This window comes from Heterocephalus glaber, unplaced genomic scaffold (assembly GCF_053883595.1).
Source record: "Heterocephalus glaber isolate CG9 unplaced genomic scaffold, H.glaber_assembly_v1.0 deba00001673, whole genome shotgun sequence".
Taxonomy (NCBI): Eukaryota; Metazoa; Chordata; class Mammalia; order Rodentia; family Bathyergidae; genus Heterocephalus; species Heterocephalus glaber.
The window spans coordinates 21,336,969-21,350,994 of record NW_028258410.1 but is presented as its reverse complement, the minus strand read 5'-3'; the positions used below and the strand labels follow the sequence as shown (position 1 = coordinate 21,350,994).

Below are 14,026 nucleotides of genomic sequence, written 5' to 3'. Positions count from 1 at the left end.
TCTCTGCTGTTACTATCTTTGTTTGCAAGCTGAGTCCTGAGAGCCAGGCTACAATATGTGGTCCTGCAGGCTAGAAGGCATCTTGCACACAGAATGGGGAAAGTCATTCACTTGGAGTATGATGTGGATGGCATAATCCTAGAGTATGCAGTGCAGCAGCCTTGCTGGAGGCCCTGGTGGCTGCAGAAACAGAGATGTTAGGGTCTGGCACTAGCTCAGGGGATTGAGAGACTGAGCTAGGGTGTCCACATGCTGCTGGGCTCACCTCACCTGTGCATCATGGTGCTGGTTGCAGAGATATCTTCTTCATACATGGACATAGCCAAGACTGTGCACCCTTAGGGCCAACACTTTGAGTTGTGGCTTCCTGATTTCATACATTTCTGATGTTAGCAGAGGAGAGATCTGTATTGGGTTGGTTCTGGGGCCTTTTCCTCCAGCCCAGGAAGGACCCAATTTTCTGCATTAAATCCTCTCTGGCTTAAAATGTCTACAGAAATTTCTTTTACTTGTAATTAAACTTTAGGTGACAGGGCATCTATACTAGTCCGTTTTCTGTTACTGGAACAAAATACCTGATATCCACAACTTATAGGAGGAGAGGTTTAATTTGGCTGATTTCGGAGGATTCAGTCCATGGTCAGGTGGCTCCAAAGTAGAAACAGCATGGTGGTAGAAGGCTGCTTAACTCATGGCAGCAAGGAAGCAGAGAGAGAAGGATGGGATCAGGGTCGAGAATACACCCTTCCAGGACACACTACCTGAGACTCACTTCTAACCAGGCTCCGCCTCCTAACAGCACCTTTAGCCGTGAACTCATCAGTGGGTTAATCCACTGATGACTACAGTGCCCCCATGACCCAATCACTGTCTCTGAAAACCCCATCTCTGAATACATGAGACTTGTGGGACTTTCTAGATCTAAACCATAACAGCATTCAAATTGGCCCACGTTAGTTCTTTTTAAATTAGATTAACTTAGAGTTTTATATTTGTTTCATTTTCTTGTTTACCTATTGCTCAGATTCTGCAGAAAGGCCAGAGGTTGACCAAGCAAGACAACTTTCTCCTGTTAAGTGCAAAGATAATGATGAAGAGATTGCAAATTCATACCCCTTTTGAAAAAAACCAGTTTAGGTGTTTTACAACAATTAAATAGGGTTTATGCACCAATCTACTTTTTGTTCTTTGTTCCTTCTTTCTACAGCCCTTTTTCTGAGCCTCTTTATCAGCCCATGGGGACATTTACTCCATTTTATAGAATGAGATGTTGCCTGACCCTAATATCTCAAATAAATGCCAATCAAGAACTTCAATTACATTTGTTGTAACTTTCTTTCTTTTGACAATGGGAGAACTCAAGATCACACAATTGGTTGCATGTGGCTGACCCAGGAGTCAGATACACACCTAGGAGTCAAGGAATAGTGAACAAGTATTTCACTGTTAATCTGAAATTCAAATTTGCCTGGGCATCCTCTATTTTTATTTGTTAACTCTGATAATCCTAGATGGCAAGCCCCTGAAGGAATTGAAAGCAGAGAATTAACATTTCATCTAAGATTTAATAAATATATTTATTTATAAAATAAAAAGTTATAAATAAGTTCAGCGAATTCAGGGGCATATAAATAAGTTCCAGAAGCATGCAGATGAATTCATGAGGCTGAGTCTCCACCTAACAGGTAAAGCAGCTGGAGCAGGTGGGAGACCGGACTGATCTCCAAGTAGCCTGCAGTAGCCTCGAACTGTCTCCACTTCTTACTTTGCCCCTGCATCGTCCTTCCAGGCCGTGCAAGTTCAGTATCTCCTTGCACATTCCCTTGTGGAAAGTGGTTCGGGATGATTGTCACCACGCAGTCATTGCGCAGATGTAGAAACAGAGGCTCAGAGAAGTTCAGCGATACACCCAAGATCACATGGAAGCGTCACAGAGCCAGGGTTGCAACTCAGGTCTGTTGCAAAGGTTTTCCGTGCTCGATGCCTGCAGGTAGCCCTGGGTGTCAGGTTCAGGAAGGAGCCCCCTGGGCCAGCTTCTGGCCTTGGCGCCGGTTGTATCTTCGCTGGAGCCGGGCATGAAGGTGGCAGACCCTCCTGGCCTCCTGGGAGGAGAAGAAGGAGGCGGCGATGGCGTGCCGCAGGCGCCGGGCGTAGGTCTCCAGGAGCACGGTGGAGCCGGCCAGGAGCTGCAGGGCTCCGGCGGCCAGGGCTGAGTCGGTGCAAGGTCGCTGGGCCGGCAGCAGCGGGCAGTCGCGGGAGGTGAGGCGGAGCTCCCATGTGTAGGCCTTGTGCATGGAGAGGAAGGAGCTCTCAGGGGCTGGATAGTTGAAGAGGAAGGGGATGAAGCCCAGGACCGTGTATGCTGCCTTCCAAGAAGAGAAAAGCCCAGTTAGCAGAGACCATACGCCACTGCCTCTCCCTGCCACCTGCGGAGACTTGCAGGGATGGACGGCCCCAGGTCCCTGCCCTCATCGGCAGAATGGGTACAGAAATAACCTTCTAGTTTCTGGAGTTTGGGGAGGACCAATTGTGATGCAGGCTGAGAGGAACTCTTTTGCCAAATAAAAAGTTCCACACATGTTATTGTAACTGTCTGTGAGCAGAGTATTTTAAAGAAAACATTGGCATTTACTTTTTGTTTGTTTGTCTTCACACTGAGCTAGATCCCAGTCCTTTTCATATTTTTAAAATTTCGAGATAGGGCCTCCCCCTAGGTTGCTACATTGCCCAGGTGGGGCTCAAATTTTCACTCCTCCTGCCTCAGCCTCCCAGAGTGCTGGGATTATAGGCATGTGCCATCCTGCCCAACTGGCGTTTACTTTTGGTGAGCCCTGTGAATTCTTAGGAGATACTATTCCATCAAACACGCACAGTTCTATGAAGCTGACCCTCATTTAAAAGATGGGGAACCCAAAGCCATAGATGGGTTAAACGTGGCCCACTCAGCGGTCAGTCCCAGGTGGGTCCCAAACTACATAGGCTGTGCACGGCCATGTCTGGCTAAAGGCATCTTTGGTTTTCTCTAAGATTTTAGATGAGAGAACACAGTTACACACTTAAAATATTACCTGGTACATATCTTTCCTGTGTCCCATGGTAAGAAATACATTGTACAGAATTTCCTGAGCACAGACTGTATGCTAATGAAGAAAAACTTCACAGAACAATACAGACTGTTATCACCTACAATATACTCTGATCATTTTCTAGCTTATTTTAAGAAGCTAGCTGTGACCACCTCAACTGATTAAATTGATTTCTTCCAATTTGAGAAATAATTTTCTAATATATAGTAGGCATTTGATAAATATAAGCTAATAACATTATTAGCTCAGGCTCAGATGCTTTGGTATGTTTTATGGAATAGAATTTTGTGTGAGATCTCACTATTAAAAATAAAATAATTGTGGCAAAAAAAAGACTAAGAAACACAAACTTTGATCTGATAATAAATATATCTGATAGTAAGTAGATATTAAATATTTCATATATTGCCATTCAAGTGGTAAATATTTTAGGCTTTGTGAGCTATACAGTCCCTGGTTCGACTACTCAACTGTGCCTTTGTAGAGCAGCCACCACTAGTACATAAACAGATGGAAGGCTGTGTTCCAATAAAGCTTTATTGACAAAACCTAAACCTCAGTGTTGGATTTTCCCTGAAGGTCATAGTTGGCTGACTCCTGATGCAGACCATTCCTGAGCCTTGTATCCAGTAGGAGATCCAAATGTGAGTTATTAGCAGTAGCCACTATCTATTAAACATCTTTTATGAGGCACGGAACTTGTTAGAGACATTATCACATTTTAAGGCTCACATAGCTTAGGCTAAGGAAGGTTGATCTGTACAAATGAGGAAAATGAGACTCGGACATCTTGCTACTTACGAAGCATGACCTTGGGACAAGTCACTCTAAGGTGTCTGGGTCTCAGTATCCTCACCTGCAATAGAGGTGAAAACAGAATCCCCTTCCTAGGGCTGTTGTGGGGTCAGACGAGTTCATTTACTGATGATGCCCCAGGGCCCTGGGCTGCAACTTGGAGGCAAGGAAGACGTAAATGCAAGTCAAGGGCTTAACAAGCCCTGCCCCTTTCTCTCAGGAAATAACTCTACTTCCATCTTCCCACCGTTTTACTTACATCATACTTGACTGTGAGTGTGATGGGCACAATGGGCAGCTTTTGAGCCCACTTCACAGCTGCCTGTGCCAGAAGGAAGGCCATGTAGTCTGTGGCCACTGTCACAGCTGTGGCCACTAGGAGCAGGACAAGCAGTCCCAGCCTTAGCAGACAGCTCAGCAGCTCCTCCTGTGACAGCTTTGGCTGGGCCACCTGGAGCAGCCAGGCTGGTGGGACGTCCATGAGGTGTGTGGCCTGGGCCTGAGCCAGCTGCTGAGCCAGCCTCCGCGTCATGTAGATATTGTCAAACCGCAGGTCTGTCAGGTAGCGATGGAGGTACCAGGCTGATTCCACCAGGAGGCCAAGCATAAACAGCCCTGGGACCACCTGCTGGGTTCCCAGTGCTACTGCCCGCACCAGGAACTCCAGGCCAGAGAAATCCTCCAGGACCTGCTGAGCAACCTTGAGCATGTGAAGCCGGAAGGCAGAGCCATTGCCCTGGGCCTCGAATGTCAGGCCCCGGTTGCCTGCTTCACCTGCAGAGCCCAGAGCCCTGGAGGCAGCATGCAGCTGGTGAGTGGTGTTGAGCAGACTCTCCAGGGAGCCCTCAGTGACGCATCTCAGCACCTGCCCGGTGGCACGAATGTTGGCCAAGACATTTGGCACCACCGCAATGGCCAGGGTGGCAGTACTGTAGGACAGGAGCAGCTGGCGGCCCTGCTTTGTGCCTAAGGTGGGCGCACTGAGCACAAACAGGCAGCGAACTGGAGGCACCAGGCCCAGGGCCAAGAAGACCAGGAGGCCACAGACTGTAGCCACCATGGCCGAGAGTCCCAGAGGATAAAGCTGTGAAGATATCAGCCAGTGATGTACCAGACTTGCAGTAGTGACAGCCAAGGACCCACACAGGAGGAGGTGGGTTAGCAACTGGCCACAGCTGGCTGGGACAGGCTGGGAGAAGGTATTCCAGGCAGCGTGTAGTGGAACAAATGCCTTTCGGATCCCCAAGTGCCAGAACCTCAACCTACAAACAAGCAAATAGGAGATGCTCTTTCAGGAGGGTGGAGCAGGAAGGGGTTGGGGTGGGTTGGTGGGTTGGGTGGGTGGGTTGGCCCACCCACCCTGCCCCACCAACCTGATGGTAAGCTCCACCCTGTTAGACACAGGGGCAGGCACATTTTCCTGATGGACCAATCAGAGTCACCCAGCCCTGCTCAAGTGACATACACTGAGCCAATCAGAGCATTCCCCAGGATTATCCTTGTTAGAGTTTCAGTGAAGAGCTCCATGCGCTTCCTGTGGGGGCTCCCTGAATTTATAATTTCAGTCTTGTGAGGATGGATGAAAGCTATGAAGCAAGGAGAGAGAGGGAGAGAGAGAGCGAGAGAGGAGAGGAAAGATATGAGCGACGGAGGGAGAGTCAGAGACAGAGTTCTTCCTGGACTTTGGTGTCTCCTCTCTAATTTAGGGGCAGGGAGGACAGCCCAGTTGGCCTCTGAAGAGTTTTTTCTGCCCTATTTTCCTTGTATTTATTCATTCACCAAATATTTATTAAGCAGCTAATAAGTGGTAGCTGTTGGAGAAACAGAAATGACTAAAACAGGCGACACGCTGGCCTTTGCTGAGCTTATGCTTCAGAGTAAGAAGTTTCTCCATCAATATTCACCGAGTGCAGTGTGATCGCTTCTGTTCGCTCAGGCTAAGAGAAAGCAAGCCCCACGGGCCAGTAGGATGCTGGAGGAGCAGATGGATGCTTGAGGATGAAGGAGAAGGGATCAAATCGTTGTCCATGTGTTGGGCATGAGACAAATTAAGTCACAGGCAGTACGCTAGAGGAATTCACAGTCGAACTGGGAAGACTGGAATGGGACATCAGAGTGGAAGTCTATTAAAAAAAGAACTCTCAGTTGGGCTCAGTGGTGCATACTTCTAAGCCCAGCTACTTGGGAGGCCAAGGTAAGGGAATTGCAAGTTTGAGGCCAGCCTGGAAACTTAGTGAGACCCTGTCTCAAAATAAAAAATAAAAAGAGCTGAAGATGTAGCTCAGTGGTAGAATACCCTTCCCCTCAGTCCCCAGTATCACACACAGACACATGCACACACACAAACACACATAACAGCTCTGGGCCTGGGCCTGGACTGAGGTGGGGTAGGTGGAGAGTCACTGATTTTTACCTAGAAGAGTCAGAGTCAAGGAGGTTTCTGAAAGGTGGTAGCATTTGAGCTCGGATTATAAGGACAAGTATCAGTTCTTAGGTAGGGAAGGTTGTCCCCAACTGAAGGAACAGCATGTGCAAAAGTCCTGAGCTCTGAGCGGCATCATTAGGAAACAGGGGTTGTGGTCATGGAACTTGGGGAGCGGAAATCCATAAGGCCAGGGGAACTGGAGCAAAGGTCACAATCCTAGGGTCCAAGGACTGAATCTGGTGTGAAAATGCACTTTATTTTGGTGCATGGTGCATGTGAGTGTGTGTGTGTGTGTGTGTGTATCCTCCATATAGAAATAGGAAGTATCACATGAGAATCTGGATTTCACTTCCTTTGAGAAAGAAGAGAATCTGGGCCAGAGTTCTTGCCTTTGCAACAGGGCAGCTGGAGCTGAGCATCCATGGCACCTGCGGCAGGGATGTGCTCCTTACAGGCTCAGCCCCCTTCCCACTGTGAAAGCCTGTGTCCATGCCAGAAATCAGGGGCTGCCTGGGGCTTGAAAGTGTTCAGATGTGGGACTGAACACCTCTTCCTGGTACATAATTAGCATTTGGAACAGGGTAGCTGTTGAAATGATAACTAGTAATAGAAATGATTTTAAAAACTGAAAGCCAGTCCTGTGTCATATTTGGTGCTGACTTCTGTGCTGGGTTCTCTGTCATTTTAAATGACAAGGAAGCAACCTGCCATTTACTGAGTACTTACTCTGAGCCAAGCCTATGCGTGCATTTCCTCCTTCATTTCTCACAACAGTTTCATAGACATCGCCATCATTATTATTGTTATTATTATTATTCCCACCTCTCAGATGGGGAAACTGAGTCTCGGATAGGTGAGAATTTACCCAAGGGCAGAGCTTGGGGTTTGGGCTCATACCCATCACAATGGACTGGTGCATTTTTCTTGCCTGTGGCCCTGTATCCAAGTCCCCAGACCTACCCGGTTCTGATGAGGTGCTCAGCAGCTCTCCAGGAGCCCCTCATGGTCCTGGAATAGCACGGTTTCAGGCAGGTGGTGTGCGACAGCTTGGCAGGTGGACAGGAAGTGGTTCAATGAAACTCTGCTGCTTCTGCTTTTCCACCCTTTAATTGACTCCTCCTGGCTGCCTTGTCCCGCCCTGCCTGGGGGCACCTCCCAGGGGGTTGGGCAAGCTGCCTCCAATTCTCGTGGTGGGCAGGGGCAGGGGAAGGTGTGGGAGGAGAGAAAGAGATGTTTTCCAAGCCACATCTGCAATCCTACTAGAGGGAAGGTAGAATTAGCCCATTTTACAGAGGAGGAAACTGAGGTTCAGAGAAACCATACAGCTCATTACCAGTAGCAGGAGACTAAGACTCAGCCCTGCTTCCCCTTTCCCTCCCCTCCCTGTCTGTAGCTATGTGCCCCAAGGGCAGCCTGATCCTTGACACTTTGGGGCTAAGAACCTACAGGAGACAAGGGGGATCCTTGCTAAGATCAGAGACCCCTGACTACCACTGTGCTCAGCCATTGCACTCCTGAAGTGGAGGGACTAGCTCATAGGCCCGTGATTACTTTGTAATGCACCTGGCACTGCAACAGTAGGAGCTCAATAAATGCAGTTCCCTTTCTGCCCCCTCCTGCAGTCCTTATCCCTGACGGTCCACTTCCAGGCTGTTCTGGGAGCCCATTCCCACTTGGAGTGTGGGGCTTCTTCCCCAGCATCTCTGTCCCCATCATTTCCAGCAGGATCTGTACCCCAGGAGCCCCCACCACCACCGAGCCCCCAGCCCAGAGATAGACTGGTAGCGAACACAGCCAGGTGGCATTCAGGCTGCTGGTCATTTTTCCTTACAAGGACATGCTGCCTGGGCCACTCCCTCGGGCCTGAAGTGGGGCATCCTGTGGCGTGGTTAGGGAAGTGACATCTCATAGTCACCCAGCGACTGAATGAGACGCCTGTGTTTAGACCCTCGGAGAGCTTAGTGCCCTTCCCAGGCTCTGATCTGCTCCCCACCAGAAGCCAGAAGCCGCCACATAGGCAGGAACCAGGCACACAAGGGTCTCCAGGAGCAGCTGCCCCACGTGCCTGTGTCCTGCAGGGCACAGTGGTTGTGCAGAGCAGCTAAAGGAAGCAGGCGACTGCAGAGTGTGAGCTTCAGAAAGGGAACCGCTTCTCAGTCCAGCAGAGGGTCAAAGCCCCTTGAAAAACAAGGCCCAGCATCCAGATGTTCAAGATTTTTCAAAGATGCTGGCCATTCCCCTTAGTATATAAAAATCTCCAAGTTTTTAAATCCAGTCTTAAAAAAAAATAGAGACAACTTCATTGACCCATCTTAACAGGTCTGGTGGTCAAAACCGGCACAAGGGCCACCAATCTGTGACCTCTGCAGGAGGCCTCGGACCAGTCTGCTGCCATCCAGCTGTTTGGCTGCAAGAAGCTACAGAGCTCTTCCCCTGAAGGGGGATGGAGGTGTATCAATCACTGTGCTGTGTGCCCTTGGGCAAGACACTGCCCCTCTCTGAGCTTGTACATCCCTGCTATGGCAAGTAGAACATAGTAGCTACACAGTAGGGTTATTTGATAGTGAGATAGTGTGGACAGAGAATTCAGTAAGCAGTGGAGAAAAGCTCTTGTCCTGCTTCCTCCCACCTGGTTTCCAGCCGGGCTGGCTGGTGTGAGTCCCAGGCTGCTGGGACCCGCTTGTCCAGGCCTCTGCAATCCCCCCAAGCACCCCACGGCCTGGGTCCTGTTGCACAGGCATTGTGCAATGTCAAGGCATTGCCCTGGGCCAGAAGGCACTGCCAGCATCTGCCCAGTTTCTGATGGGCAGCAGGGAGCTGACTGGTGAAAAACCATGAAGGTCACTTCCATGAGGCCTCTGGTGGATTTGTAAGATTTGGAAGCATAGAGGCATGGGGAGGGAAAGAGTGGAAGATATTTTTAGCTTTTCTTGCCATATGTAGGCAGTTACCTCTGCCCATATAAGGCTGGCCTGACCTCAAGGCCCACAACATCCGGAGAGGACTTCTGAGTCAACACAGAGCCAGCTGTGTTCAGGGGAATTTCTGGACGAAGGATTCAGAGCCTTAAGACAGAAGGGGAAGTGGTGAGCTCTCAGGCCACCCCTGGGGGCATGCAGTCTGGGATCAGGAATCAGAATCAGAGGCCATGGAAGAGTAGTGTCAGTGAGTTTTCAGCCTGTGGGTAGAGAACGTGGCCACTGTCCTGACATTTGGAGACTGCAGTGAGGTGACTAAAAGATGAGCATTCAGACAGGTGTCTGAAGATGTCTGAGAGGAAAAGATTGGGAGCTGCCGAGGGGGGCCACAAAATATTGTTTTCTAATAAACACATAAAACTAAAATTACAGGGCCGGGGATTTAGCTCAGTGGTTTCACCACCTGCTGAGCAAGCACAAGAACCCAAGTTCAATCCCCACCAAAAAAAGAACAAACCTAAAATTACTTTTAGTAAAATATTTCATTCAACCTATTACATCCAAAAGATTAACCTTTCAACATGGAAACAATATAAATTATTAGTAGAGGCTATTTTACTTTTATTTTCTCACACTATGATTTGAAAACCTGGCATGTGTTTTATACCCATGTTGCATCTCAGTTTGGACCAGGTACAAGCGTTCAGTAGCCACGCATCACAGGTGGCTATGGAGTTGGACAATGCAGGTGTGGACCAGTTCGATCATCACCACAAGTTCTGCTGGGCAGCACTCAAGGGTGGTAGAACCAGTGGCCACCCATGCCACTGGACCTTCCTGATCATGTAGTTTAGGAGTCTTAGGTTCAAATGCCCTCACAGGCCAGGAAGGTGGCAGTGGAAGAAGAGAGGCAGTGTAAGATAATAAGGTGGGGTGGGGGCTGTGGCAAGAAGAAACCTCCTGGTCCAATTTATCCGCCCCGCCCGACTACTCAGCTCCAAGCAGTCATTGCTGACTGGCAATGAGGACCCCATATTACTAGGTTCTTGTTGCATTTTCTCTTCCAGAAATGGAGATCCAGCTTCTTAAGTGAAACTTTCTGAACTGTAAAGATTAGCAGCCAATTAATTACTTAAACTCACTGATGGAGGGGCAGTAAAAGGCTGGCTAAGGGGTGGAGGCAGAGCTGGGCACGACCAGATGGCAAGCTTCAGTAGGGTCTACACCCCGAGGCACCTTCGTGTGGCTTGTTTTTCTGGACCTGCTCCCTACTCCTCCCTGGCCCGGGGCACAGGGCTGGAACTGGCTGGGCTGTCTCCAAGGCTCGCTGTACTCCAGCTTGTGTTAGGTGTCAGTGGCTGCTGGACCACGGTGCTGGCTATTTGGGCCAGTGTGATTCTGGATGTTTCTGTGAGGGTGGATTAATGCTGCAATCAATGGACTTTGAGTAAAGTGGATTGTCCTCCAGAATGGGGAGGATCTCACCCGATCAGCACAAGACTGATCTAGGAGTGGGGAATCCTGCAGTGGGCAGCCTTCAGGTGCCAGCTGCCGCTGCTTCTCAAGTCTCAGCCTGCCAGCATCCCCACCAGTGTGGGCTCCCCCAGACTCCACACTGAGCCAATCCCTCCCTCTCTCCCTCTCTCCCTCTCTCTCTCTCTCTCCATCCTCCCTTATCTGCACTTCCACTTTCCCCCATTTCAGTTACCCATGTGCTATGGGTTGAAAAGTGTCCTCCAAGGGCCCATGGTTGAAGGCCTGCTCATCAGTCTGTGGCACTACTGGGAAGTGGTGGAACCTTGCAGGGGCCTAGCAGGAGGAAGTTAGGCTACCTGGGGGCCCTGGAAGGGAAGACTGGGGCCCCAGCTCGTCCTCTTCTTTCTCTCTTTGGTTCCTGGCTGCCATAAGGTGAACAGCCTCCTCTGCCAGATGCTTCTGCCCTGGTGTAAAGGTTGACGGTCTACTGAAACCTTCAAAACTATGAGCCTAAGCAAACCTTTCCTCTTTTTAAATGGACTGTCTTCACCATCTTGTTACAATGATGAAAGACTGAGTGATAAACGACGGTCAACCGCAGTTCAAAAATATCACATGAAAAATTTTTTAGAAATAATTGGTAAGGGGCCAGGGATTTAGCTCAGTGGTTTCACCACGCAAGCGCAAGGACCTGAGTTCGATCCCCCAGTACCAACAAAAAGAAAATCATAAGATTTAAACAACTTTTATTATATTGTTAATAGTTGATTTTTTTAATCTCTTACTGTGTGTAGTGTATAGATTAAACTTCATCACAAGCATGAACATATAGGAAAAACACATACTCATAGTGAGTTTGGTGCAATTCGAGGTTTCAGGCATGCACTGGGGCTCCTGAAATGCATCCTCTGAAGATAAGGTGGGATTGCTGTACACACACATTCATCATATTGTTCTGGAGAAGCTCAACTCCGCTTGTGGGAGGGCTGAATGGGAGGGCTGAGGGAGGCAGCTCCCTCCCTGCAGAGCCCTCCTGGGCTCCATGTGTCCCTGGGCCCCCTCCTGTCAATGACTGTCTCCTCCAAGGCCTGGGGTGGGGAGGTGGTCTGTGCCTCCATCACCTCCTCCACATGCCAGGGTTCTGCATTTTCCCTGTGCTCATCCTATGCTGTGCTCGCACCTTGGAATTAGACCCTCCACAAACTTACCTCAAATTAGCAGTGTGTATGCTTTCTATTTCCTGTTGGGACCCTATGTGCCCTCATTTATCAGAGGGGGAAACTACAGACCCAAGCAGTAGAGGGCACACAGCACTCAAGGTTCCACAGCACAGTAGGGAAAGAGCCAGGGTCCAAAGTGGCATTCTGACCTCCTGGTTTAATAACTTTCATTCACTTCGCGTCCCAGCTTCTGCTCCTTTGCCCACGTGACTCTGAATCTGGGTTGGGCCCGAATAGCAGGATGTCCACGTATCCGATCTACTGTTCTGGGTGCCTGAGTTCTTTGTGCCCATGTGCCATGTTTTCCGTAGTGTGTGTCTCCTAGATTTCATTTAAAAATTCCCCCCGTTATGGCCACTGAGGTAGCCTCCAGCTCTTTAGCACCTCCAACAGTAGTGGCATGGATGTTCTGCATTGTCTCCGTAGGGACCCATGGGATGATTGGCTGGGACAGAACCCCAGGATCACATCATTGGGCCACTGGGGGAGACACATAACACATTCCCTTGGTCAGTGCCAGCCTCCTCACTGGGCAGACTGCCACCGGCAAGTGTCACCAACACAACCCAAGGGTTGGCTTCCCCACCCCTGGTCTGGCTGTCTAGTTTTTGTAGATATCATTGACCTGTGGCTGAATCTTAATTTGGATATCTCTGATCACAGGTATGTAGGTCCAGGCATCTCTTCATAAGGCTTCAGCCATTCACACCCCCTTTTCAGGGTAACATCTGAGATCTCTCACACACTCTTAAGAGCGAAGGGTGATGGCTTCCAAAGGTGCCCCCAGCTCGGACACTGCTCTCCCACCATGGGTGGAGTGCACCTCAGAGACCTCCGCATCCAGGCCCCCGGGCCTCGGATTTTCTCCTCCTCCTTGAAATCCACAGTCACACACAGAGGGCAGGGCTAGGTCCTGGTGAAGCCACCTGAAGAGGGACCCTGGGGAGCGGTGGACACTCCAGCCTCAGCCAGTGGCCCTGACCATACCACCTAGGGCCAGGACTCAGTCACCCCTTTCCGGAGGAGAAGCAACAGCTAATGAATCTGTTTCAAGCCTGAAATTTGGGGGTGGTTGGTTCTGCAGTCACAGAAAACAAAAACAAGATCTTCGTTTTATGTGGTTGCATCCTTTCTGAGCCCTGGCGCTTCCTGTAGTTTCCAGATAAACCTGCAGCACATTTCCAATGACCTGGCACCACCCCTTCCACCCTCTTCCTCCCGTGCCACCACCAGTGCATGGTAATGGTGCCCACCCTCAGCCCACAGATTGCTCTGGCCAAGAATAGCAAAGCCCTTTCATGCAGGAGCAGCCAGCAGGAGCAGTCCTGGGAGGAGCAGGGCATTTCCTAGAAAAACAGGGAGCCCCAAATCCAGCAAAGGCCTAGCTGTGAGAACCTAGTGGACTGAACCTACCTCCCTGCCTGGAGCTCCTCCCCACGGGCTCCGCCCTCCCTCCCCTCCTTCCACACAGCCCTGAGAGTCGCTGACTCCTCCAGGGCTCAGCCCCTGCTGCCTCCTCTGAGAAGTCCTGTCTGAGTTCCTGGCCACTGAGTCAGTCCATCATCTTCTTCTTAGCCTGAACCATGACTCAGAGTCACTGTATCGGTTTGCCTTCCTACTGCCTGTCTCCTCCGCCAGGTAGGGAGGGGACCGGAACCAGCACAACCTGGCTTCTGAGTAAAGGTTTGTTGACTGAACAAATGGGAGAAAGAGGTAACAAATAAATGAACCAGACAGACCCCAGAACGGCAGGCAAGCCTGCTTTCGCCTATATCTGGGGTAGATTCATATATCAAATACATCCTGAACACTTGCTGTGTGCTAGAGACTGGTCCAGGTAACGGAGTTACAGCTGGGAATGAAACAGTCTGTGTATTTCTAAGTCTATGTGCCAGAAGGACAGAAAGCTGATAAGAAGATACATGACACAGGGTCCTAAGTGCCAAGACAAGGAAAGGCAGAGAGTAACAAGGACAATACTTTATAAAGATGGTTAGGAAAGTGTCCCTAGGCAGGTGACATCTAAGCAGGAACTTGAACAAAGTGAGAGTGGGAGTCTGGCCTATGTTTGGAAGCAGAGTATTCCAGGAAGAAGGAACTGCATGT

The 14,026-nt window shown here is 49.7% G+C and overlaps 1 protein-coding gene across 1 annotated transcript; it reads right to left on the bottom strand.

Annotated features, from left to right (window-relative positions):
* Positions 1 to 1,561: 1,561 nt before the first annotated feature.
* Positions 1,562 to 14,026, bottom strand: Ocstamp (osteoclast stimulatory transmembrane protein). The gene is made up of 3 exons (XM_021239102.2): positions 7,267 to 14,026; positions 4,141 to 5,143; positions 1,562 to 2,366 (listed from the first exon to the last, which is right to left on the bottom strand). Exons 1-3 carry the CDS (start codon positions 7,308 to 7,310, stop codon positions 2,010 to 2,012), a joined length of 1,404 nt encoding a protein of 467 aa, XP_021094761.2. The 5' UTR covers positions 7,311 to 14,026; the 3' UTR covers positions 1,562 to 2,009.